The 27,052-nt window shown below is 36.4% G+C and overlaps 2 protein-coding genes across 2 annotated transcripts in view; one reads left to right on the top strand and one right to left on the bottom strand.

Annotated features, from left to right (window-relative positions):
- Nucleotides 1-2,505, bottom strand: part of LOC129226408 (uncharacterized) — a 37,272-nt gene extending 34,767 nt beyond the window's left edge. Inside the window, exon 1 of the mRNA XM_054861011.1 lies at nt 2,349-2,505. Coding sequence (XP_054716986.1) covers nt 2,349-2,402 — 54 coding nt within the window. The 5' untranslated portion in view covers nt 2,403-2,505. The remainder of the gene's footprint in view (nt 1-2,348) is intronic.
- Nucleotides 2,506-5,019: 2,514 nt separating this feature from the next.
- LOC129226419 (uncharacterized) lies at nt 5,020-27,052 on the top strand. Its single transcript, XM_054861022.1, has 4 exons — nt 5,020-5,243; nt 9,980-10,156; nt 21,587-21,691; nt 26,830-27,052. Exons 1-4 carry the CDS (start codon nt 5,175-5,177, stop codon nt 26,905-26,907), a joined length of 429 nt encoding a protein of 142 aa, XP_054716997.1. The 5' UTR covers nt 5,020-5,174; the 3' UTR covers nt 26,908-27,052.

Raw genomic sequence — 27,052 nt, forward strand, 5'->3', positions numbered from 1 at the left:
ATTCCATTATCTTTCATCTAAAATTGTCTTAGTAACGTGACCTGTAAATAGTTTCTTGTAATGAATATACAGCCCCCTTACATTCGTATGAAGTATATGGTCCTTCCATTTCTGAAAGATAAGTTTTGTGAATGGAATAAAAAGAAAATACGAGAAATTGGTAGAATGTAATCGAAATTTCTCAATGGAATATTGTGGAAACTTTTCACGGATTTATAAATAGCCTCCGCGGAATAGAAAGTTGGTCTCGTTTTCGTCGTTGCTCTGTAAAGTGTATTAGTCTTTGGCGCTGTGTTTTTGCGTATTTTGATGTAAATACGTGTGTGACCGTTGAATTTACGGTGTTAATTGATATTTGCTTAATTGCTATGGTTCATTTAGCAGTTGCTAACGATATTTCTTGTACATAGTTGTAAATAAGTCTCCTGTGTTTTCTCAAGAACTGTGTCGTCAATTAAAGAATTTCTTGAAGTGGCTGTACTCGTAACACTACTTTGGACGTCTTCATCCAAGGATTTCGCGCACAGTATAAGGAAAAAATCCAAAAAGTCACAAAAACTACATTAATGTAACAGCTTATGTTATTTTTTATGGGCATGGCACTTCACGGCGCGATTCCAAAATGTTTCGCCAAACAAATCAAAACAAAACTACTTGTCAAACGCTACCGAAACTAGGTTGTTGAATTTTTAAATTAAATGAATATTTTTTAAACAAAACAAGCGTTTAACCGAGACTTTTGAAGTTCCATTAAAATTAAAAATGATTCGTCAAATAATTAAATTCACAAATCTAGAGCTTGAATACGTCACTTTGCGGTGATTTAAGAAATAAGGGGAAAAGTTTATTTTAAAGAGAGATTTTACAAAATTCTCTTTCCCAAGAAATTCTAGGTTTGAATCGGATCTTTACATTTCTGTTTTCGCTGTGGGTGATATTTTTAAAAAGAGATGTAGAAAAAAGTGATAAAAAATGTATTGCATGTGTTGCATTATCCTAACTGGTTGCAATTTAAAAAATAATCTTATATAATTAAAAGCTGAGCGTATGTATCTATGTGTGTATGCCCGAATTACTTTTCGCGAACGCCAGTGAACTATCCATCGAACCAGGTATCGATAGATTTGCCACTTTCCCATCTTTACGTTTGTCTATTTAATTTTCTCCGCCGATAATAATTAGAGGAGACATCAATTTAAAACTATTATGATACTTAGATTTTGACATAAAACCTCTATTTTGCAAAGGCTTTCCTCCTTTCAAATTATTATTCAGTGCTTCATTTCAACTTTCCGCAACATTGCTTTTATTAAAATTTGCAGCTTGAAGAAAATCATTGAGAAGAAAGATCTGTTGCCATTTGTTTTTCTCGAATATGAAGAAATAAAATTCTGTCTTTTGTTTTGATTCTTTTCCTGTAATCGGGGAATTTAAAATGTTTCCTCTCCGGTTATTTTTCCGCAATCTGCGGCAATATCTGATTTTTTTTTTCTGATTGTTGAACACGCGTCACTTGACATAACTTTTATTTTCGAAGTGGACCGTGCAAAGTCGAGCGGCGCAGCTAGTACAAAACAAACGTTTCGAAGACATCAAGAATGCAGAACTCTTTCGTAATTACTGAAATAATTAATTTTCTAAATACAATGCCGTGCTGTATGTTTCGCATTAAAGTTTGTTTAAACTCATTCATTTACATCAAATAAGATAAATGAAAATGAAACGGATGACAACTGAGCAAAAAATTGCTTAAATCAAAAGTAAAATATGAGTATGAGGTGTCTTCGCCGAAAGCTTTCGAACGTGAGAAAATTTTTGTTCAAATTGGACTATTCTCTCTAAAGTTATTGGAGTAGGATGGTGCTAACAGACAGACAGACACGCATTTTCCTCATCTTAAAACCCTATTTTCTAAGTTTTAATTTTTCATTTATTATTTTTATTTATTTATTTATTTTTATTTATTATTAATTTTTATTTATTTATTTATTTTTTAATTATTTTTTTTTCTTAGCGATATTTTTACGATGCATTCAGCCGCCTTTCATGCCTTTATCTTTTTTAATTCTTTTCCTTTCTTTCTCTTTTATTTATTTATTTATTTATTATGGAGTAGGCTGACAAAAAGGAGCAAAAATCAAATTTCAAAAATTTACTTTTTGTGTATATCAGCTGAAAAAACAATTCGAATAATATGAATTTTATTTCCCACCTCTTATAATTACTTCTAAAAAAGTGTGGAATCAATGTTCAAGTTTTAATGTAACGATAATCAAAATTTTCAATGCTCAAATAAAGGGAAAATAGTGGCAAATAATTGTGTTCCTAACATTAGAGAGTATACTTACGAGTTGCGCCAAAAGAAGCTCATGGGGAGGTCTCTTGATATTTGGGTCGCCCATTTTGGATTTTTGACGATTGACAAGTAAACTATGAGTAAACCTTTCTTCGCAAACGGAAATTTTATCGTTCTTTATCTAAGCGTTAGAGTGGCTTTTCGCGATAATAAGAAATCGGTGGGACAGGACGAAAAATGACGGTCGATAAATAAAGTTATCAAATTTATTGAGTAGTGGTAGAACTTATTTCCTTCGATTGATAAGCACAGAGAGAAATAATACTCGCTTTATATTTGCGTTCATAGAAGGACATTTATGTAAAAATTCCTTCTGATAGCCGAACCCATAAATGATAATGGGGCGAAAACAGTTTCTTGTGTCATTTTTTGCACGTGACAAAAGTTGGAGATATTGAGGTTTTTTTTTTTTTTTTTTTTTTTTTTTTTTTTTTTTTTTTTTTTTTTTCCAAGGCGTGAATTTTTTTTTTTTTTTTTTCTTTTTGACATTTTTTGGGGAGAAGGAAATTTGTTGAAATTAAGTACGCCAGATAAGGCCTACCTAAGATTCAGGGCCTAATGTCTCGCTCATTTTTAACTCAATTGGCTCCTCTTTTGTACATGGGATCATAAAAAAATTATTTCAGAAAATGAGAAAAAAAATCATTCCGTATGAAAGTTTATGTTATGTTCGTCAACAGTTTAACAAAAAATATTGAATTTGCTTTGTTAGGAACAGGAGGTCCTAACAAGACCAGCTCTGGTAAAACGCCAAAAAAAAAAAAAACCTATCAAGCAAAAAAAAAAAGAAAAAGGAAAAAACATGAGAAAATTCTTTGTTTTGAATATAAAAACACTGGAAAGTCGCCCGTCAAGGTATGACGGGTAAAAATTGCTTCTCCATTTGAACGAAGCCATTGCCTGTTTGGCCATATTTTGATAATTGAAATTGTAACCCTAGCTCCAGTAGGTAGCGTTTATTGTTGACCATTTTTTCGTTTCTTCATTCCCCTGAAATAACCCAGTCTTACCAGTAAAACAGCTAAGTTACTGGATCGAGTTCAGCCTTGTCACGATAAAGCCTTTCCCTGCATGTTAAACGTTACAAACACACATTATCAAATAATTATGCCGTAACGCAAGTTTCATTGTTGAAACACGCGGGTTACTCGTTCATCGGCTATTATTTATATGAGGATAATTAACTACATTTGATAAACTCAAAAACATTACAAAAAATTCCGTATTTAGTTCACTGGGAAAGCGAAAAAAATCAATCATCACATTCGGGGCACAAATAGGTTGTTATTTTCGTTTTTTGGTCACTCCTGCGAACAGTTCATGCACACATGTGCAGCATATGCAGCACGGGTTCGTATCCTCCACTCGACTCGTCGGTGTCATAATAAGGACAGTGGAGTCATAATAATGCCAATCATGTCCTTATTATATTGTGTTACAATCTACTTTTCAAGGGTTATTAAATCACAGGAAAAAATGTCGGTACGCTGCGACATTGTTCTTTTTGAACTCGTCAACTACATAAATAAGACTTTCTATTAAAAACATTTTTAACAAACAATTTGTGCCCCAAATCAATCATCACATTCGTGGCACAAATAAGTCGGGTTTTTTTTTTTTTTTTTTTTTTTTTTTTTTTTTTTTTGAGCAATAACGATTGCTTATTGTTCTCACTTGACCGTCTTTGAGGTCCAGTTCCTTTTTCAGCTTGGACCAGGGGCCTCTGCAGCACCACGCCCACCGTCCTCTGCAGGCGCGGCTGCTCTGGTCCTGACCAATGTCCCCCGGAATCTGGTGGCGTGCATATCCTACACACACGCGCTCTCTATACACACATACACACTGACACACATACACGCTAACACACACACCTTTACACACATAAACTCACGCCTACGTGAATATACGCAGGTCTACGCACACACACAAGCCTAGCCTACACATGCACACATGCTCGCCTACACACACATACACACATGCACGCACACACAACTATACACACATAACTGCCCAGGAGGAGGGGTAGGCTTGGGGGGACAGGATCTGTTTCTAGAAACAAAATCCCCCAATGAGTAGAGTCCTGTCGCAACTCCTGATTGTGAAAAACATAATTTGAACTCAAAATTTCAGAATTCAAATTAATTATCTTTTTATTTTTTTTCTCTCCTGCGAACAGTTCATGCACATATGTGCAGCGTATGCAGCACAGGTTCACATCCTCCACTCGACACTTCGGTGTCATAATAAGGACATCGGAGTCATAATAATGCCAATCATGGCCTTTTTGTGTTACAATCTACTTTTCAAGGGCTATTAAATCACAGGAAAAAACGCTTAAGAAAATAAAGGTCTTGTACGTTAAAATGGAACACCTTGTATATATAAACTAATGTATTTTACAAAAAAGAAAAACATTTCATCCATTTTAGGCAAGCAATAGCAATTCGAAAACCACGTGTTAACGTTACCGCCTATCCGGAAAATACAAGAGCTTTGGCCTTCAATAAAATGAATAATAATATTATACGAATCATTAAAATTACAAATCAACGGAGGAGGTATTGTCAGTTTTCCATATCGATGCGCTGGAAGCGTCATTCCGATAACCTTATCACGGAGTAAACGCCATGGTAACTGATTATGGATTTGTGTGCTTCCTTCAACCGTATCTCTCTTTATGCGATGAAAATATGAATTCATATTTTTGTCACATTTACCTTCACAATCAGCCTAAATAATAGGTATTTTGATTCCGAAGAAAATTGACATTTTTGACTTTTAGAACTTTAGACGATTTTGACTTTAATATTCATCAAAAATGAACAGGGGACAAACGACAGCTACACAAAAGCACATCGCAAGTAAATCTATTTTGACCTTTCAACTGGTAAGTTTTTCCCCCTTCTTTATCTCATCATTATTATTATTATTATTATTATTTTTTTTTTTTTTTTGAGAAATCACGATTGCTTATTGTTCTCATTTGACTGTTTTGAATTCCTATCATTTTATTTTCCCGCCAGCACCCTCTGCCAGCACTACCGTCGCGTCGACCGGCCTCACGATGCTGCTCCTCTAGCGAAAACGGTTGCGTCCATATCCTACACACACACGCATACACACACACGCCTACACACACTCATGCCTGCGCACAGACATAAACACACACTCCTACACACACACACTCATGCCTGCACATAGACACAAACACATATCTCTACATACACACACACACACACACACACACGAACGCCTACACACACGCGCGTACACGCACAGCACTGCATACACTATACGCACACAGATGCATACATACACACACACCGCACCCACACACATGCGCCTACGCAAACACACACGCGCATTCATACACACACACGCTCGTGATTGCGAAAAACATAATTTGAATTCAAGATGCCAAAATTTCAAATTAATATAATTTTTGCTTTTTTCTTTTTTAATATTACTAGAATTATTACTAGAAATATTACTAGAAAATCGCCCGTCATTGTATGACGCGTGAAAATTGCTTCTACATTTGAACGAAGCAATTGCCTGTTTGCTGATATTTTGATACTTGAAATTTTAACTCGAAGTCCAGTAAATTAACCCTCAACTCCAGCAGATAACTTTCATTGTTGACCACTTTTCGTTTCTTCATTCTTCTAAAATGAGTTTTACCAGTAAAACAGTTAAGTTACCGGATCCAGTTCAGCCTTGTCAAAAAAAAGCATTTCCCTGCAGGTCAAACCAGGGTTCGTCGATATATATCCGATATTTATCTTGAAAATATCATATTATTTTGATATTTTCGATATTTATTTTCTCAACTACGGTATTTTCAATATAAAAATCATATTGTTCATAGTGTAATATTGTTCATTTATTATTAAACATAACCAAGAAGTTATGCATTATATTTTTATGATGTATTTATAATCACTGTTTATTTACACACTGTATTAATGTTAGTTAATATTTATAATACATCATTAATACAGCAAAGTAATAAAATATTCCTTTTTACTTCCTTTTGCAAAAAAGGAAGTATTGTATTCGCGAAAAAAATTTCACGCAAAAATCGGCCTTAATTTCCATTTTGCTCAACCCCAAATGAATGTTGAGTTTATTTTTTCAACCCGACCACACGTGGATATGTGCCTAGGAACGTACAGACACCCGAAATATCCATTTTGACGATCCCGGAGTTAATTACAACGAGTTTTCTCGTGACGTCTGTATGTACGTATGTATGTGCGTATGTGTGTATGTATGTCGCATAACTCAAGAACGGTATATCCTAGAAAGTTGAAATTTGGTACATTAACTCCCAGTGGGGTCTAGTTGTGCAACTTCTTTTTTGGTTGCATTCGTATGCTCCAAAGGAGGTCTTTTGCCCCTTTTTTGGGGGAAATCATTGTTAATTTCGATGTAAACTCAAGTGGTGTTATAATTTGGCGGACACTTGGCGATATATCGCCAGTCTCCTGATCGCCAAGTTTGATCACCAACTTGGCGAAAAATTTGGCGATTTTTTTATTTTTTTTAATTTTTTTTTTCAAATCTCGTTTCAATTTGGCCACTGTTGGTGATATTTAGAGAGTAAACTATTGAATCATATTAAAACTGTCAGTAATGAAAAAATGACATTAAATTGGAGTAAAAGGAAGTCATGTGATGTACACATCAGCTCGTTTATTTTATATTCATAAAATGATTAGTAATAACAATTTTAATTCATATTAAAAGTGCTTCATTAAATATTACATGTTGGTCAAAAAAAAAAGAGAAATTGTCTTGTAACTGTGCACAGACTAAAGCATATTTTTTATTTCTGAATCATATAACTATGTAAAAGCGGTTAACTGAAGAAAAATGAATACAACAGCTAATACTAATCGAACTACATTGACATTGGTAAAAAAATTTAAATGAAATATTAGGTATAAATAATGAAAGAAGCGTTAATTTTAAGTCTACATATTGTAATAACAATGTTTAAGAATATCAAGAGTGATTTGAGGATTCATTTACTATTTTGAAGACTTGAGTTTGTGCTGATTGAAAATATCGGATAGATATCAAAATATCCGATATATATCAAAATATCGGGCATTTTCGTAAATATGATATTTTCGAGCCCTGGGTCAAACATTACCAAAAAATATTATCAAATTATCATGCTATGGCATGAGTTTCATAATTGATGATGTCGAAGAGTTACTCAATCAGTTAATTCGTTATAGATGAGGATAATGTACTTGGTGTGTCCGAAAAATTCTTGGCACATTTTAAAAAAACATGTGCGGTTTGTGCCATAACACGTCACAGTGCGTATGTATCTCGCATAACTCAAAAATGGTATGTCCTAGAAAGTTGAAATTTGGTACATAGACTCGTAGTGGGGTCTAGTTGTGCACCTCCCCTTTTGGTTGCTTTCGGATGTTCCTAAGGGGGTCTTTTGCACCTTTTTGGGGGGAAATCATTGTTAATATCAATGCAAACTTAAGTGGTGTTATAATTTGGTAAACACTTGGTGACGTATCGCCAAGCTTTTGGTCGCCAAGTTTTTTCGCCAACTTGGCGACGATTTTTTTTTTTTTTAATTTTAATCTGGTTTCAATTTGGCCACTGTTGGTGATATTTAGAGAGTAAACTATTGAATCATATTAAAACTGCCAATAATGAGAAAATGACATTAAATTGGAGTAAAAGGAAGTCATGTGATGCACACATCAGCTCGTTTCGTAAAAGGAAGTAAAAATGTAACCTGTGAAGTATTCTCGTGAAAATCGCATATTCATACGACAATTTGTAGCTTCTCTGTTACCTTTTTAAATGTGTCAAGGTCTTTTCGGACACCCTGTGTAATTGTTCAGTTAAAATTGTTCATCAACTTCGTTTCTGCTGAATCATATAAGCATTTTGAATCTTATGTTGTTTACGAATTTAAAATTTTTTATAATGTGTCTAATCATCTTAATTTTAATATTTAAGGCATTGAACTGATCTTGCACCTAAGAAAAAGTTCTTTAAATGTAAAGTAGGAAAATTACAAAGATACAAGTAAAATAATTAAAACTAACAATTAGTTGAAAAGACTAGAGTGATAACGACTGACTTCTGGTCTCAAAAACTACTGAGTTTTATTTAGTGGAGTTCCGAATCTTTTTTAACGGCTCCGGAGCAGCGGACCACAAGCGATTTCAACACATCTCCAGGGCATAGAAACATAATTTGGTATACAGATAGTTTCTGTCGATTCTACAGCTTGGGTTCCAATTTCATATCGGAGGACATATGACTAAAAACAAAAATTGTTTTGCACTTTTTGTAATTTTGAATTCATTTTGCCCCACATTGTTGAGGGCATTTTTTTTTTAATTTTTTTTGAGCAATCACGATTGCTTATTGTTCTCACTTGACTGTTTTTGGCGTCTTTTGATTTTTCCCACCGCCACCCTCCGCACCATCACCGTCGACGGGCTCCTCAAGATGCTGCTCTTATAGCGAAAGCCGACTCCAGGTTGCATCCATGTCCTACACACACGCGCATACATACACAACTACACACGCACACACACGCACACACACACACACACAAACACACACATACACAAACACATACACACACACATACATACAGACACCCACACATACACACACACATACACACAATTACATACACATTCATGCCTGCACACAGACACAAACACATATGCCTACACACACATACCCCGCACCCACCCACGCACACACACATTCATACACACAACTACCCACACACTTATGCCAGCACACAGACACAAACACACATACCTACATACACATACACATAACCCCTACACACAAACACATACCCCCACACACAAACACACACGCCTACATACACACACTCGTGATTGCGAAAAACATAATTTGAATTCAAGATGTCAAAATTCAAATTAATTTTTTTTTTTTGACTAATTGTGAAAGATAAAAAATCATGTCAGTATAAGGTTGTTGCTGTGTGCCAGCTAAACTGGCAATTTGGGGTGCGCTGCTTCACTTTTCTAACTGTACCGTAATTTGGTGTGAAGTCCGACTTTCACAGTACACACATGCCATAAGAACCCGTTTATAGGGTAGGCAACCATTCACAGAACAACAACGTATTCACCCAATGGAAAGAAAAGAGAGAGAAAGTACATCCCCATGCCCGAGCCGGGATTCGAACCCGGAACCTCCCCATCACAGCCAGACTTTTCTGACCACTAGACAGGGCGGGCGGCAATTTTTAAGGTGGGTGCACCAACTTTTTACCAATAAAGCCATTCCAAAGGGGGGGGGGCGAGCTTGGGTAAAAATTAAAAAGTGGGTAAAGCTGTCTACCCTCGACTACACTAAAGTCTTAAACTAATTAAGAGCAAATTTATAGAATTTACTTGATTATAATAGTAGCTATTGCTAGTAATTTCTTCAATTTCATGTTATTGCTTTCAGAAAATGACGGTTACGGGGGGGGTGGTCGCCCCACAGCCCCCCTAGTAAATCCGCCATTGCCAAAACGTGTATTACTTTCTGTGATGATGTCAGGCTTTCTTACATCGAAGAGGAACCGTAATATCTCTTGTATTCCTTTAGATAGGTGCCTTAATCGTCATTGGGATTACAGCTCACCTCGGGAATGTTGACAATAAGGTTTACAGCGAGATTCCAGCTACCTTGTGCCTCTTACTGGTTGGCTGCGCCCATTTCTTCCTCAGCTTCTTTATTTTAACTACAGCCTGCACAACCAATAAAATTTACGATTCAAATCTAGTAAGTATCTGTTTTGTTTTCACTCCCTAATTATTTTGTGAGAAAATTATTTTTTGCCGATTGACTGGTTTTTAAAGGTTTAGCTTTTATTAACATTGTCATCAACTTCTTTATCTTTTCTTTACTATCAATAAAACTGAAAGTCTGGATCTCTGTCTGTCTGGATCTCTCTCTGTCAGGATCTCTGTGAGGCGCAAAAGCGCCTAGGCCTTTCGGCCGATTTTTATGAAATTTGGCACAGAATTAGTTTGTAGCATGGGGGTGGGCACCTTGAAGCGATTTTTCGAAAATTCGATTCTGTTCTTTTTCTATTCCAATTTTAGAAACATTTTCCCGAGCAAAATTATCATAAGATGGGCAAGTTATCATAACGTGGAACCGTAACATGAACTAGCCAATTGGCGAGAAATTGGCTAGTTCATGTTACGGTGCTCGGACAAAGCTTTTATAGCTGTTTCAAAATACATATTTTTTATATTTTCATTTTTACCTTCATTGGATGCAACTATGAACTAACGACTAGCATTCAAAAATTGGTGGATAAAAGACAGCAAGACTTTGTTCCGATTCCAATAGTAATGACATTCAACTTCTTGAGGATCGGTCTTTGCTAGATTCAAGCAGTATAAAGTCAAATAACGCTCGTAATGGAGAAACGAAAGTCCAAAGAACATCAGGTTCTTTTGACTTTTGTTCCTTCGATAGTTAGACTGTCGGTATACAGTGCTGGTAAAAAGAATTGCAAAAGCCTCACATCTTCACAACAATGGGATTATGTGAGAAGTTTTGGTCGACCGATTAACGGTGAATGTATGTGAAATTCTGCAAAACTTAGGAAATAAACATTTAACGGCAGGAATCCGATAATTGTTTACGTAGATCGGGGCTGTTTCCGGGCCAAGGCAAACTGCTGATCCCATGCTCATTTTTCCATTTCTGATCCTGCGTGTGAGTTTAGGGAAAAAACATTACTTAACTCCATGTCAATTTAAGTCTAATGGCAGGATAAAGGTTTTCGAGTTGTTACTTACCAGTCTTGCCCTATGGCACGGAGCAGTATCAACCTGGAAAATGACGTTTGGAACTGTAGTAAAGTGATCCCGGATATTAGGAAGCAATTTCTCCTCCAAAATGCCAATACACACCTGAGCGTTAACTGTTCCTTGCACAAAGTGAAGCCCACCAACTCCTTGATCAGAAATACATCCCCACATCATCTGGGATACGGGATGCTTGACTGTGTGTTGAATGCAGTCGGGATGATATTCCTATCCTTTGCGACGCGGGTGATGCAATTTTTTTTTACCATCAATGTATTGCATGTACAGTGGCTCCCAAAAGTGTTCGTACACCTTGAAATTTTGTAGTAAAACCAAAATAACGCAAAACTGAATTTGAATATGAAGTCCAATTTTTTTTCACACCATTCTTATGCCAATCTGAATAAAACCCAGTAGTTTTTTTCAAAATATTGCCAGATTTTATTTTTGAAATTTGTCAAAAAATGAAGAGACGGAGAAATAATACGCCACAAAAGTCATCGTACACTCAATGTTTTTCGAATAAATTCATGATTAAAACTATCATATGTCATTTTTTTATTATTTTTGCATTGTGTTGACCCTTTAAAGTCATTTGGCTTTAATTTTTTGTTTATTTATTCCTTAATATTGTGCGTATTACTTTAAAATGACTGGTATTTGAAACACCATTCGAAATTTGAATTGTTTCCTCACAGTAGCGGTAAATTGGTTTGAAATGTAGCTAAATTAGGTAATTTATACCATTCTATAGTGAAGTGCTTGATAAAATGCTTTAAAGACAAGAATCAGATCGAAAACACGGTAAGAAAAGGTCAACTGGCAAAGTTAACAATGCGTGATCGGAGGTTTACAGTTAAAAAAATTATGAAAAATACACATTTGAGTGCTGCAAAAATTTCTGCAGACTTTAATGAAACATTTTACGTTTAATTTTCACCTAAAATTGTTCGCCAAGTTCTCTGCTTAGCTGGATTAAATGGGACCTCTTCCTGCAGAAATTTTCTTGTTCGTGCGAATAACAGTAAGCTTACGCTTTCCGTCGCAAAATCCATGATAAATAAGCTCAAAACGTTTTGGAACAACGTCTTACTTATAGATGAAAATAAATTCAACATTTTGGGTTAAATTGTTGTATAATTGTAAATAGAAGAAAAAATGAGGAATTTAATCTGAAGAACTTAGTTGGATCAGTTAATCAGGACGGTGAAAGTGTTTTAGTGTGAGGGTGCATTACAGCAACAGGACTTGGAAATTTGGAATTTTTTGATTAAATAATGAATCATGATGTTCATTTAAATATTTTAAAAAGCAATTTTAAACTATTAGCCCAAAATTTGGTAATCGGAAACAACTTTGTTTTTTATCGAGATAACGATAAGAAGCACACGTTTGCGTTTGGTGCCTCAAAAATTGTCCTTAAGCTTAGAAATACTCCCTCAATCTCCAGATTTGAACTTAATGGAACATATTTAGAGATATCTGGGGACTAGATTACGAAAATACAGCTTTGAAACGAAAATAGAGCTAGAAACAGTAAGACTCAAACTGTGGTTGAACACTTACTCAGAAATTACGCAAAAAAAGAAAGAAAAAACAATGAAATCTATTCCCAGACGTTTAAAATCTCTTGTTGATACTGCATGATGTTCTACTAAATAACTTTGTAAAAAGTTAGATTATTTGCTAATTTTATGACATTTTTTCAAAGTGTACGAAGACTTTTGTGAGATAAAATTTCCGACAATTTTTGGTTTTTGATTTTTTAAAAATTATGTTTTGATGTTTTATTAAAAATTTTCATGTAGTTTTGTTAAATATAGATCATAAATCTTATAATAAAATACCTATTGCGAAATATTAATTCTAACCAATGGATAATGGCCTATTTCATTGAAAATCGTAGGTGTACGAACACTTTTGGGAGACACTGTAGTTCTGCCTTAGGGCTGGCCTAATAGCTGTAACTTACTGCTGAATACCCAAGCTTTACCTTCAATTTACGAGTTAAACCGCACCATGCCAATGAGAAAAGTTTACTTCATCTATCGGTTTGTTGGCACTCTCAGCTTCAATGAGGTGAGATCTTCCTCCAGCTCGGTTATTCACTATTCCAGGCTGATGAGTCCTTAAGGGGTCACAGTACCTTCAAAAAAAATTTTTTAAATTTAAGTAAATGTTATATTTCTTTGAAACCATAACATGCATACTTATTTTGTAATCAATAATTTATTTTCAAAATTTAAAAATATTGCCTATTTTTTTAAAAATTCAAAAAATTGAGGAAAATTTCAATTTTTTAAAATTCTTAAGGTTTTTCTATTTTTGCACTAATTTAAAAATATTTTTTTGCTAAACGATCACTATAATCATCTCTAAAAATCTGTGCATTCATTTACTTATGAGTTTATTAGAACATTTTCTGTGATTAATTATGTAAAAAATCAAAGTTCTTTTTCTTTTTCAAATGGCTTTTAAAGGTTTAACATGCTCTAAACATTTGAGTAATTTATAAAATGCTTATCCAATGCACAGTTTTGTCAAGCATGTTATCCCAATTGCAAAAAGTGTTACTTTAAAGCTGTATCTTTAATAGAAAAAAATCCTTAGAGATTCTTATGACATGAAAACACAAAAAAACCATGATCGAGAAAAAGCAGTTTAAAGTTTTTTTGCATAAGAACACATAGCGAGCATGGTCGAAAACCACTCATAACGTTTTAAATATTTGAACTAAAGCAATGAATTTTTCCCCCTGTGTTCAGAATAATTTTTAGTTTTGAAATAAGCAATAAAAATTGCTTTGATCGTGTCATCATTTTTGAGGTACTGTAACCTATTAAAAAGGACGAAACTGCAGTCTCTGGACGTGATAACCGAGCTGTTGGTATATTGCATGTAGGTGGTTTTCTGTTGATCGTGTCATCATTTTTGAGGTACTGTAACCTATTAAAAAGGACGAAACTGCAGTCTCTGGACGTGATAACCGAGCTGTTGGTATATTGCATGTAGGTGGTTTTCTGTTGATCGTGTCATCATTTTTGAGGTACTGTAACCTATTAAAAAGGACGAAACTGCAGTCTCTGGACGTGATAACCGAGCTGTTGGTATATTGCATGTAGGTGGTTTTCTGTTGATCGTGTCATCATTTTTGAGGTACTGTAACCTATTAAAAAGGACGAAACTGCAGTCTCTGGACGTGATAACCGAGCTGTTGGTATATTGCATGTAGGTGGTTTTCTGTTGATCGTGTCATCATTTTTGAGGTACTGTAACCTATTAAAAAGGACGAAACTGCAGTCTCTGGACGTGATAACCGAGCTGTTGGTATATTGCATGTAGGTGGTTTTCTGTTGATCGTGTCATCATTTTTGAGGTACTGTAACCTATTAAAAAGGACGAAACTGCAGTCTCTGGACGTGATAACCGAGCTGTTGGTATATTGCATGTAGGTGGTTTTCTGTTGATCGTGTCATCATTTTTGAGGTACTGTAACCTATTAAAAAGGACGAAACTGCAGTCTCTGGACGTGATAACCGAGCTGTTGGTATATTGCATGTAGGTGGTTTTCTGTTGATCGTGTCATCATTTTTGAGGTACTGTAACCTATTAAAAAGGACGAAACTGCAGTCTCTGGACGTGATAACCGAGCTGTTGGTATATTGCATGTAGGTGGTTTTCTGTTGATCGTGTCATCATTTTTGAGGTACTGTAACCTATTAAAAAGGACGAAACTGCAGTCTCTGGACGTGATAACCGAGCTGTTGGTATATTGCATGTAGGTGGTTTTCTGTTGATCGTGTCATCATTTTTGAGGTACTGTAACCTATTAAAAAGGACGAAACTGCAGTCTCTGGACGTGATAACCGAGCTGTTGGTATATTGCATGTAGGTGGTTTTCTGTTGATCGTGTCATCATTTTTGAGGTACTGTAACCTATTAAAAAGGACGAAACTGCAGTCTCTGGACGTGATAACCGAGCTGTTGGTATATTGCATGTAGGTGGTTTTCTGTTGATCGTGTCATCATTTTTGAGGTACTGTAACCTATTAAAAAGGACGAAACTGCAGTCTCTGGACGTGATAACCGAGCTGTTGGTATATTGCATGTAGGTGGTTTTCTGTTGATCGTGTCATCATTTTTGAGGTACTGTAACCTATTAAAAAGGACGAAACTGCAGTCTCTGGACGTGATAACCGAGCTGTTGGTATATTGCATGTAGGTGGTTTTCTGTTGATCGTGTCATCATTTTTGAGGTACTGTAACCTATTAAAAAGGACGAAACTGCAGTCTCTGGACGTGATAACCGAGCTGTTGGTATATTGCATGTAGGTGGTTTTCTGTTGATCGTGTCATCATTTTTGAGGTACTGTAACCTATTAAAAAGGACGAAACTGCAGTCTCTGGACGTGATAACCGAGCTGTTGGTATATTGCATGTAGGTGGTTTTCTGTTGATCGTGTCATCATTTTTGAGGTACTGTAACCTATTAAAAAGGACGAAACTGCAGTCTCTGGACGTGATAACCGAGCTGTTGGTATATTGCATGTAGGTGGTTTTCTGTTGATCGTGTCATCATTTTTGAGGTACTGTAACCTATTAAAAAGGACGAAACTGCAGTCTCTGGACGTGATAACCGAGCTGTTGGTATATTGCATGTAGGTGGTTTTCTGTTGATCGTGTCATCATTTTTGAGGTACTGTAACCTATTAAAAAGGACGAAACTGCAGTCTCTGGACGTGATAACCGAGCTGTTGGTATATTGCATGTAGGTGGTTTTCTGTTGATCGTGTCATCATTTTTGAGGTACTGTAACCTATTAAAAAGGACGAAACTGCAGTCTCTGGACGTGATAACCGAGCTGTTGGTATATTGCATGTAGGTGGTTTTCTGTTGATCGTGTCATCATTTTTGAGGTACTGTAACCTATTAAAAAGGACGAAACTGCAGTCTCTGGACGTGATAACCGAGCTGTTGGTATATTGCATGTAGGTGGTTTTCTGTTGATCGTGTCATCATTTTTGAGGTACTGTAACCTATTAAAAAGGACGAAACTGCAGTCTCTGGACGTGATAACCGAGCTGTTGGTATATTGCATGTAGGTGGTTTTCTGTTGATCGTGTCATCATTTTTGAGGTACTGTAACCTATTAAAAAGGACGAAACTGCAGTCTCTGGACGTGATAACCGAGCTGTTGGTATATTGCATGTAGGTGGTTTTCTGTTGATCGTGTCATCATTTTTGAGGTACTGTAACCTATTAAAAAGGACGAAACTGCAGTCTCTGGACGTGATAACCGAGCTGTTGGTATATTGCATGTAGGTGGTTTTCTGTTGATCGTGTCATCATTTTTGAGGTACTGTAACCTATTAAAAAGGACGAAACTGCAGTCTCTGGACGTGATAACCGAGCTGTTGGTATATTGCATGTAGGTGGTTTTCTGTTGATCGTGTCATCATTTTTGAGGTACTGTAACCTATTAAAAAGGACGAAACTGCAGTCTCTGGACGTGATAACCGAGCTGTTGGTATATTGCATGTAGGTGGTTTTCTGTTGATCGTGTCATCATTTTTGAGGTACTGTAACCTATTAAAAAGGACGAAACTGCAGTCTCTGGACGTGATAACCGAGCTGTTGGTATATTGCATGTAGGTGGTTTTCTGTTGATCGTGTCATCATTTTTGAGGTACTGTAACCTATTAAAAACTGTAACCTATTAAAAAGGACGAAACTGCAGTCTCTGGACGTGATAACCGAGCTGTTGGTATATTGCATGTAGGTGGTTTTCTGTTGATCGTGTCATCATTTTTGAGGTACTGTAACCTATTAAAAAGGACGAAACTGCAGTCTCTGGACGTGATAACCGAGCTGTTGGTATATTGCATGTAGGTGGTTTTCTGTTGATCGTGTCATCATTTTTCGTGTCATCATTTTTGAGGTACTGTAACCTATTAAAAAGGACGAAACTGCAGTCTCTGGACGTGATAACCGAGCTGTTGGTATATTGCATGTAGGTGGTTTTCTGTTGATCGTGTCATCATTTTTGAGGTACTGTAACCTATTAAAAAGGACGAAACTGCAGTCTCTGGACGTGATAACCGAGCTGTTGGTATATTGCATGTAGGTGGTTTTCTGTTGATCGTGTCATCATTTTTGAGGTACTGTAACCTATTAAAAAGGACGAAACTGCAGTCTCTGGACGTGATAACCGAGCTGTTGGTATATTGCATGTAGGTGGTTTTCTGTTGATCGTGTCATCATTTTTGAGGTACTGTAACCTATTAAAAAGGACGAAACTGCAGTCTCTGGACGTGATAACCGAGCTGTTGGTATATTGCATGTAGGTGGTTTTCTGTTGATCGTGTCATCATTTTTGAGGTACTGTAACCTATTAAAAAGGACGAAACTGCAGTCTCTGGACGTGATAACCGAGCTGTTGGTATATTGCATGTAGGTGGTTTTCTGTTGATCGTGTCATCATTTTTGAGGTACTTTTGGACGTGAGGTACTGTAACCTATTAAAAAGGACGAAACTGCAGTCTCTGGACGTGATAACCGAGCTGTTGGTATATTGCATGTAGGTGGTTTTCTGTTGATCGTGTCATCATTTTTGAGGTACTGTAACCTATTAAAAAGGACGAAACTGCAGTCTCTGGACGTGATAACCGAGCTGTTGGTATATTGCATGTAGGTGGTTTTCTGTTGATCGTGTCATCATTTTTGAGGTACTGTAACCTATTAAAAAGGACGAAACTGCAGTCTCTGGACGTGATAACCGAGCTGTTGGTATATTGCATGTAGGTGGTTTTCTGTTGATCGTGTCATCATTTTTGAGGTACTGTAACCTATTAAAAAGGACGAAACTGCAGTCTCTGGACGTGATAACCGAGCTGTTGGTATATTGCATGTAGGTGGTTTTCTGTTGATCGTGTCATCATTTTTGAGGTACTGTAACCTATTAAAAAGGACGAAACTGCAGTCTCTGGACGTGATAACCGAGCTGTTGGTATATTGCATGTAGGTGGTTTTCTGTTGATCGTGTCATCATTTTTGAGGTACTGTAACCTATTAAAAAGGACGAAACTGCAGTCTCTGGACGTGATAACCGAGCTGTTGGTATATTGCATGTAGGTGGTTTTCTGTTGATCGTGTCATCATTTTTGAGGTACTGTAACCTATTAAAAAGGACGAAACTGCAGTCTCTGGACGTGATAACCGAGCTGTTGGTATATTGCATGTAGGTGGTTTTCTGTTGATCGTGTCATCATTTTTGAGGTACTGTAACCTATTAAAAAGGACGAAACTGCAGTCTCTGGACGTGATAACCGAGCTGTTGGTATATTGCATGTAGGTGGTTTTCTGTTGATCGTGTCATCATTTTTGAGGTACTGTAACCTATTAAAAAGGACGAAACTGCAGTCTCTGGACGTGATAACCGAGCTGTTGGTATATTGCATGTAGGTGGTTTTCTGTTGATCGTGTCATCATTTTTGAGGTACTGTAACCTATTAAAAAGGACGAAACTGCAGTCTCTGGACGTGATAACCGAGCTGTTGGTATATTGCATGTAGGTGGTTTTCTGTTGATCGTGTCATCATTTTTGAGGTACTGTAACCTATTAAAAAGGACGAAACTGCAGTCTCTGGACGTGATAACCGAGCTGTTGGTATATTGCATGTAGGTGGTTTTCTGTTGATCGTGTCATCATTTTTGAGGTACTGTAACCTATTAAAAAGGACGAAACTGCAGTCTCTGGACGTGATAACCGAGCTGTTGGTATATTGCATGTAGGTGGTTTTCTGTTGATCGTGTCATCATTTTTGAGGTACTGTAACCTATTAAAAAGGACGAAACTGCAGTCTCTGGACGTGATAACCGAGCTGTTGGTATATTGCATGTAGGTGGTTTTCTGTTGATCGTGTCATCATTTTTGAGGTACTGTAACCTATTAAAAAGGACGAAACTGCAGTCTCTGGACGTGATAACCGAGCTGTTGGTATATTGCATGTAGGTGGTTTTTCTGTTGATCGTGTCATCATTTTTGAGGGTACTGTAACCTATTAAAAAGGACGAAACTGCAGTCTCTGGACGTGATAACCGAGCTGTTGGTATATTGCATGTAGGTGGTTTTCTGTTGATCGTGTCATCATTTTTGAGGTACTGTAACCTATTAAAAAGGACGAAACTGCAGTCTCTGGACGTGATAACCGAGCTGTTGGTATATTGCATGTAGGTGGTTTTCTGTTGATCGTGTCATCATTTTTGAGGTACTGTAACCTATTAAAAAGGACGAAACTGCAGTCTCTGGACGTGATAACCGAGCTGTTGGTATATTGCATGTAGGTGGTTTTCTGTTGATCGTGTCATCATTTTTGAGGTACTGTAACCTATTAAAAAGGACGAAACTGCAGTCTCTGGACGTGATAACCGAGCTGTTGGTATATTGCATGTAGGTGGTTTTCTGTTGATCGTGTCATCATTTTTGAGGTACTGTAACCTATTAAAAAGGACGAAACTGCAGTCTCTGGACGTGATAACCGAGCTGTTGGTATATTGCATGTAGGTGGTTTTCTGTTGATCGTGTCATCATTTTTGAGGTACTGTAACCTATTAAAAAGGACGAAACTGCAGTCTCTGGACGTGATAACCGAGCTGTTGGTATATTGCATGTAGGTGGTTTTCTGTTGATCGTGTCATCATTTTTGAGGTACTGTAACCTATTAAAAAGGACGAAACTGCAGTCTCTGGACGTGATAACCGAGCTGTTGGTATATTGCATGTAGGTGGTTTTCTGTTGATCGTGTCATCATTTTTGAGGTACTGTAACCTATTAAAAAGGACGAAACTGCAGTCTCTGGACGTGATAACCGAGCTGTTGGTATATTGCATGTAGGTGGTGGACGTTCTGTATATTTGATCGTGTGTCATCATTTTTGAGGTACTGTAACCTATTAAAAAGGACGAAACTGCAGTCTCTGGACGTGATAACCGAGCTGTTGGTATATTGCATGTAGGTGGTTTTCTGTTGATCGTGTCATCATTTTTGAGGTACTGTAACCTATTAAAAAGGACGAAACTGCAGTCTCTGGACGTGATAACCGAGCTGTTGGTATATTGCATGTAGGTGGTTTTCTGTTGATCGTGTCATCATTTTTGAGGTACTGTAACCTATTAAAAAGGACGAAACTGCAGTCTCTGGACGTGATAACCGAGCTGTTGGTATATTGCATGTAGGTGGTTTTCTGTTGATCGTGTCATCATTTTTGAGGTACTGTAACCTATTAAAAAGGACGAAACTGCAGTCTCTGGACGTGATAACCGAGCTGTTGGTATATTGCATGTAGGTGGTTTTCTGTTGATCGTGTCATCATTTTTGAGGTACTGTAACCTATTAAAAAGGACGAAACTGCAGTCTCTGGACGTGATAACCGAGCTGTTGGTATATTGGTTTTCTGTTGATGAAAACCGAGCCATCCAAGAATTAAGGCATTTCACGGAGAATCCACAGGAGGGTTTGTGCGTAAAATATGGGTGTATACTTTCAGTAAGTTCCTCACATTTTACATTTTCCCTTCATTTTCATGTTATCCATCGCCCTCCTTTTAAGGTTTCAACGTATACCCTCTTATTTATTTATTTATTTATTTCTGAGTAATCACGATTGTTTATTGTTCTCACTTGACTGTTTCGATATGCTATCATTTTATTTTCCCGCCAGCACCCTTTGCAGCATCACCGTCGACCGGATCCTCACGATGCTGCTCCTCTAGCGAAAGCCGTCTCCAGGTTGCATCAATATCCTACACTTACTACACGCATACATACACAATTACACACACACACAAATACATACACCCACATACACAAACACATACACACACACATTCAAACACATACATACTCACGCATACATACAGACACCTGCACATACACAACTACCCACACACTCATCACAATCATGCCTGCACCCAACTACCCACACACTAATCACATTCATGCCTGCACACAGAGACAAACACATATGCCTACACACACATACACATTCCCCACCACACACAAACACTCATACACACAACTACCCACACACTCATACCTGCACACAGACACAAACACACATGCCTACACACACATACACATACCCCCTACACACAAACACACATACCCCCACACACACATAAACACTCATGCCTACATACACACACACACACATACTCGTGATTGCGAAAAACATAATTTGAATTCAAGAGGTCAAAATTCAATTTTTTTTTTTTTTTTTAAATTTATGTACAATATGACTTCTGCTATTTTTACGATTACAGCACTGATCAAAAGCAATCAACTTTTACGGTCGAGAAATAGACATGTATATGAAATACGTATTTTTTCACAGGTTTATGTGCATGGTGCAGTGTTTTTCTGTCTTCTATTTGCAACTGGGGTCGCCGGTTTGGTCAAGGGTGGAGATTATACGGAGAAGAAACTTACTGCAGCTGGTGTAAGTACAATTTATGAAGAAAAAAAAACGTCATTATACTTTTAAAATTGAGTTATTTATTTATTCCCTACCTTTTTTTTATCAGTGACCACTAATTGTTATTGATCATGCCATTGAACATTGTAAAAACAAAGAAAATAGTTCATAATCAGTTGTTTCCTTGAATTTACGGAATGGCATTGACCATTAATGAGCAATATTTTTGGCAAACCAGAACCTAAATATCTCAAATTTTCCTGTATAAAAATTACTAATTCGATAAAGAATAATCTTCGAATTAATGTTTTTTTTTTTTTTTTATTTATTCCCAACTACCTTTTTACCTTCTTCTACGAAATACTTAAAGAAAGTACTGTATTCTCGAAACATTTCCCACTCAGATTTAAACCTAAATTTTTAATTTTAAACAGGCAGAGCTAAAGTAATTATTTTTTCAAATTTAATTTCTGGTTTTTCTATGTATATCTGAACCTATTATGTACCTGACTTTATCATTGCCTTTCTTAAGGCAGAATAAGAACTGTTTTGACTTCCCTTAACAAACTAGTATGTTGTGGCCATCACGAAACTTTCTTCTATATTTTTCTTTTTTTTTCTGATCCCTCCCCATGCTTGACGAGGAAGCAATATTCCCAACAAAAACAAAATTACACATGCAAAAACTTGACTACCATCCCAATGTCTGAATTATTGCAAAAGCAAAGCAAAGAGCGAAAATTGAAAGTTATTTTAAAAGCCTTGCTTGAATTAATTACAAATAAAAATTTTAAATCATTGAGATAATATTTCCGATCATTTCCATTCAATTAAAATCACGAGAAATACGCAGACGACAATCTATTACGATTTATCTTTCTTATTGTTGCATTAATAAAGCTATTTTTATTCAAAAAAAAAAATCAACACCTCTTGGAGCGATTGGCGTCAAAATTGAACCAAAGCCTGTTTACATATGGATTCACATATATTCCAAATTTCAACCAGAACGTAGCATTACTTCTTGAGATAGGGCACTCACAATGGAAAAAAAGAACGGGCGATTGCGCTACCCCCTTTTTAGCTGTTGACACCAAAATAAAATCAGCTCTTATACCCACTAAGGACTACTTGCCGATAAATTTTTCTTTCATTCTGTTCATTATTTCTTGAGATACAGCAGTCACAATTGACGACAAAAAACGTTCTATAGCTCAACCGCCGTTTGAGTTATTGACACCAAAATTGAATCAGCACCTGTTCCTGTTAATGGCAACATATGGACCAAATTTTGTCTGATTCCGCCAGTTACTTCCTGAGGAATAGCAAGCACGCGTAACTCAAAAAACGTCCCATTGCTCCACCCCCCTTGGAGGAATTCGCGCCAAAAACCAATGGGCACAAGTTCACATAGGGGCACATATGTGTACAAAATTTCGTTCGATTTCATGCGGTAGTTTTTGCTGTAGAGCGGCCACAAAAAACTGGTCACACACAGACGTGACACCCACACATACACACACACATACATACACACACACAGACAGACAGACATTTTCCAAAAATAGTCGAAATGGACTCAGCACACCTCAAAACGTTCGAATCCGTCAAAATTCGAAATTCGAAAATTTGCACGAATCCAATACCTTCTTCTATGTATTAGATATAGAAGAAAGTAAAAAGGAAGTATTGTATTCGTGAAAAAATTTTCACTCAAAAATCGACCTTAATTTCTATTTTACTAACCCCCGAATGAATGTTGAAATTTTTTTTCGACTCGACCACATTTGGATAAGTGCCTAAGAACGTATAGACACGCGAAATATCTATTTTTACGATTCCTGAGTTAATTACAACAAGTTTTCTCGTGACGTCTGTATGTGCGGATTTGCGTATGTATCATAACTCAAGAACGGTATGTCCTAGAAAGTTGAAATTTGGTACGTAGACTCCTAGTGGGGTCTAGTTGTACACCTCTCCTTTTGGTTGCATTCGGTTGTTTCTAAAGGGGTCTTTTGCCCCTTTTTTGGGAAGGAAATCATTTTTAATTTCGATGTAAATTCACATTATAATTCGCATTGAACATTTTATATTATAAAATCGCAAGTCAATATATTTTATCAGCAAAAGGTTTATTATTGATAGAGTGTTGTTGTTTATTTTTCTAAAGGGGTTTTTTGCCCTTTTTGGGGGGGAAATCATTCTTAATTTCGATGCAAATTCAAGTGGTGTTATAATTTGGCGGACACTTGGCGATATGTTGTCAGTTTTTTGGTTTTTTCACCAACTTGGCGACAAATTTGGAGGATTTTATTTTTAAATCTGGTTTCAGTTTGGCCACTGTTTGGTGCTATTTAGAGAGTAAACTATTGAATCACATTAAAAGTGCCAGTAATGAGGAAATGACATTAAATTGGAGTAAAAGGAAGTCATGTGATGCACACATTAGCTCGTTTAGAAAGTTTTTATAATATCTATGGTTTGGAGCAACAATAACGTCAAAAATATCAATTTCACAAAAAGTGGCCGTAAAGTTCTTTAATTATTTTCATGCTCTATCCAAATGTTACACCCGAGCACAGCGAAATTTTGAGCACCTCGATTGATTAATGTCTCATACTAAACTTGGGATGTACATATATACTCTGTTCATGGAAAAGATGGACCGAAAGTAAACGAACGAACTGCCACAAGGTTTGCCACTATGCCAGTTTTGGGACTTTACTCTGGAACAAAAAGAAGTTAACCAACGTCATTCGTATTCATCGTCTGCTTGGCACTAATTCGTTCTTGTTCCAGCCAAACCTGTGATTCAGGATGCCAAATAGCGCATTTATTTGTTTACATCTAGTCTATCTTTCCCGTGAACGCATTATAGTTTTAAATGAATTTTCTTTAATTATCGGTATATTTCAGGAAACCAAAATATGATTGATTGTTTTGCATTGAGCTAACCATAAAAATCTTGGAAACATTCGTAAATGTGATTTAGGGCAGTGCATTACACTGGTTGTGTTGTTTCATGTAAAGTGTTACTATTATTTCGAGGACAGATTTCTATTTTAATTGAATTTGCCAAAATCTCACATTGATTGCTGTTATTATTGATATGTAACAATGATGTGTAACAATGAAATGTTGTCACATTGATTGTCACATTGGTTGCCAGGAATTTTAAATTTTATATCTTAATTTTAGAATATTTAAATACAGTAAAATTTCGTTACAGCGAACTTCAAAGAACCGCAATTTTATTCGGGAACGGAGAGCAAATTTTGTCACGGGAATTTCATTGTAATGAAATTCAAGTTATGGCAAGTAAATTGGGATTGAAAAAGTGTTTCAATGAAACGGATATTTCGTTGTAACGGGGTTTCACTTTATAAAGAACCATTATATATATATATATATATATCACAATGTAAAGTGTCAACTTTCCCAACATTATTTTTATAGTCAAAAATGATGACTTACACGTGTTGTGGGTATAACCACACAGTCACACCCGCAACAGATAAAAATCATCATTTTTTAAGTACAAAAAATATTTTGAAAAGATTGATACATTTAACTCTAATTTGTGCGAGCATTTTTTCGTCCTTATATTAGAGGACTCATGCAAAAATATAGATTAAAATTAGAATAAGTTAATAATTAATTAATTTGATTTTAGAGTATTGCATTTTCATGAGGTCTGAGGTCGCACGCGAAATTTCAAAAGAATCCGATGACGGGAAGTGGCTGAAAATTGAGTTGTAACGTTTGAACAAGATACAGGGTGGTTATAATTAAAGTTACCCTGTTTAGACCCCTCTAGTGACCGTTCTACGCATCGGATTTCGATGAAACTTGGAATATACATTATATGGACCATGGGGAGCAGGATTATGCAATAAAAAAAATAGTTCAAAAATGTACGATAGGGGGCGCTCTACACACGTAAAACAGTCGGCAACAACAATGTTGTGTATGAACAGTCACTGCATCCCGATTACATTACCGTATGGTGTGGTTTCAACGGTGATTTCATCCTCGGTCCCTATTTCTTCGAGGAGACCACGCCGCAAGGTTTTAAAAGTTGTTCCGTCACAGGTCCCCGATATTGCGCACTTCTTGAGCAGCAAGTCATTCCTGCTTTGCAACAACGAGCGTGTTTGGACTCAACTGTCTTTATGCAAGATAGTGCACTCCCTCACATTGCTCGTCCAGTAAAAGCACTGCTTCGTATGCATTTCGGTGATGACAGGACAATTTCTAGGCATTTTCCTACAGCTTGGCCCCCGCGATCGCCGGACCTAAATCCGTGTGACTTCTGGTTGTGGGGCTTCCTGAAAGATCGGGTCTATGGTGGAAGCATACGGACGGTGCCTGAATTAAAGAAGGACAGTATAAGGCGCCATGTTCATGCTATTGATAGGGAAACCCTTCGTGCATCAACTGTGGCTCACGCTATAACACGTTTTGAACACGTGATTGACGCAGAGAGAATGCACGTTGAACAAATTCTGTAAATAAAATCGATTTTGTGACACAGTCTCCGTCTTATTTGATTCATGCGCCCTTTTCTAACCTGGTGGTAGATTTTTGAACTAATTTTTTATTGCATAATCCTACTCCCCATGGTCTATATAACCTATATTCCAAGTTTCATCGAAATCCAATGAGTACAACGGTCAATAGAGGGGTCTAAACAGGGTAACTTTAATTATAATTACCCTGTATATATATATATATTGAAAGAGATAGAGATTGTGAACCAATAGTAGGATTCAAAAAATTCCTTTTTAACGAATTTCAAAAACTAATTACTCAGCAATTATGAATGATAGATTTTTTTCTTTTTTTTTTTTTGAAGTCATATATAAATTTGAAATGTTAAAGAGTAAGATTTCTGAAAGTGAAATGTGAGATTCTCTGGATAAATGCCTTGTCGATTTGACATGGAACGAACCATACTAATCAAAGAGCAAACAGGACCTTTAAAGTTCAATGAAATAAAAAAAAAATGTAAAATTCAAACTTTTAAAAGTTAGCTCTTTAGAATTTGAGTTTTACAAGGTTCCTATTGAGTTTCAAAGGGCTTAACCTCTTGAGCCCTCTAAAACTCATTGAAATAAAAATTTATTTCAACCCTCATTGTGTTTGTGCTTTCTATTTTCCAGGCTATTGCAGTCATTTCAGCCTTTACATCCCTTGCTTGGTGCGCGGCGTCTAATTACGAAACGAAAAGAAGCAGTTGAGGATCAAGAAATAACTTTCAAGTGGACAATACAGTGTAAAATCTTTTATTTTGCTGATTAAAATAATTCGAAAAGGCCCATCACATTCGTAAACTACTTGTACATTCGAATAACAAGAAACTCGTCATAAAATAAGTCTATCTCA

The sequence above is a fragment of the Uloborus diversus genome, chromosome 1 (genome assembly GCF_026930045.1).
Source record: "Uloborus diversus isolate 005 chromosome 1, Udiv.v.3.1, whole genome shotgun sequence".
Lineage (NCBI taxonomy): Eukaryota > Metazoa > Arthropoda > Arachnida > Araneae > Uloboridae > Uloborus > Uloborus diversus.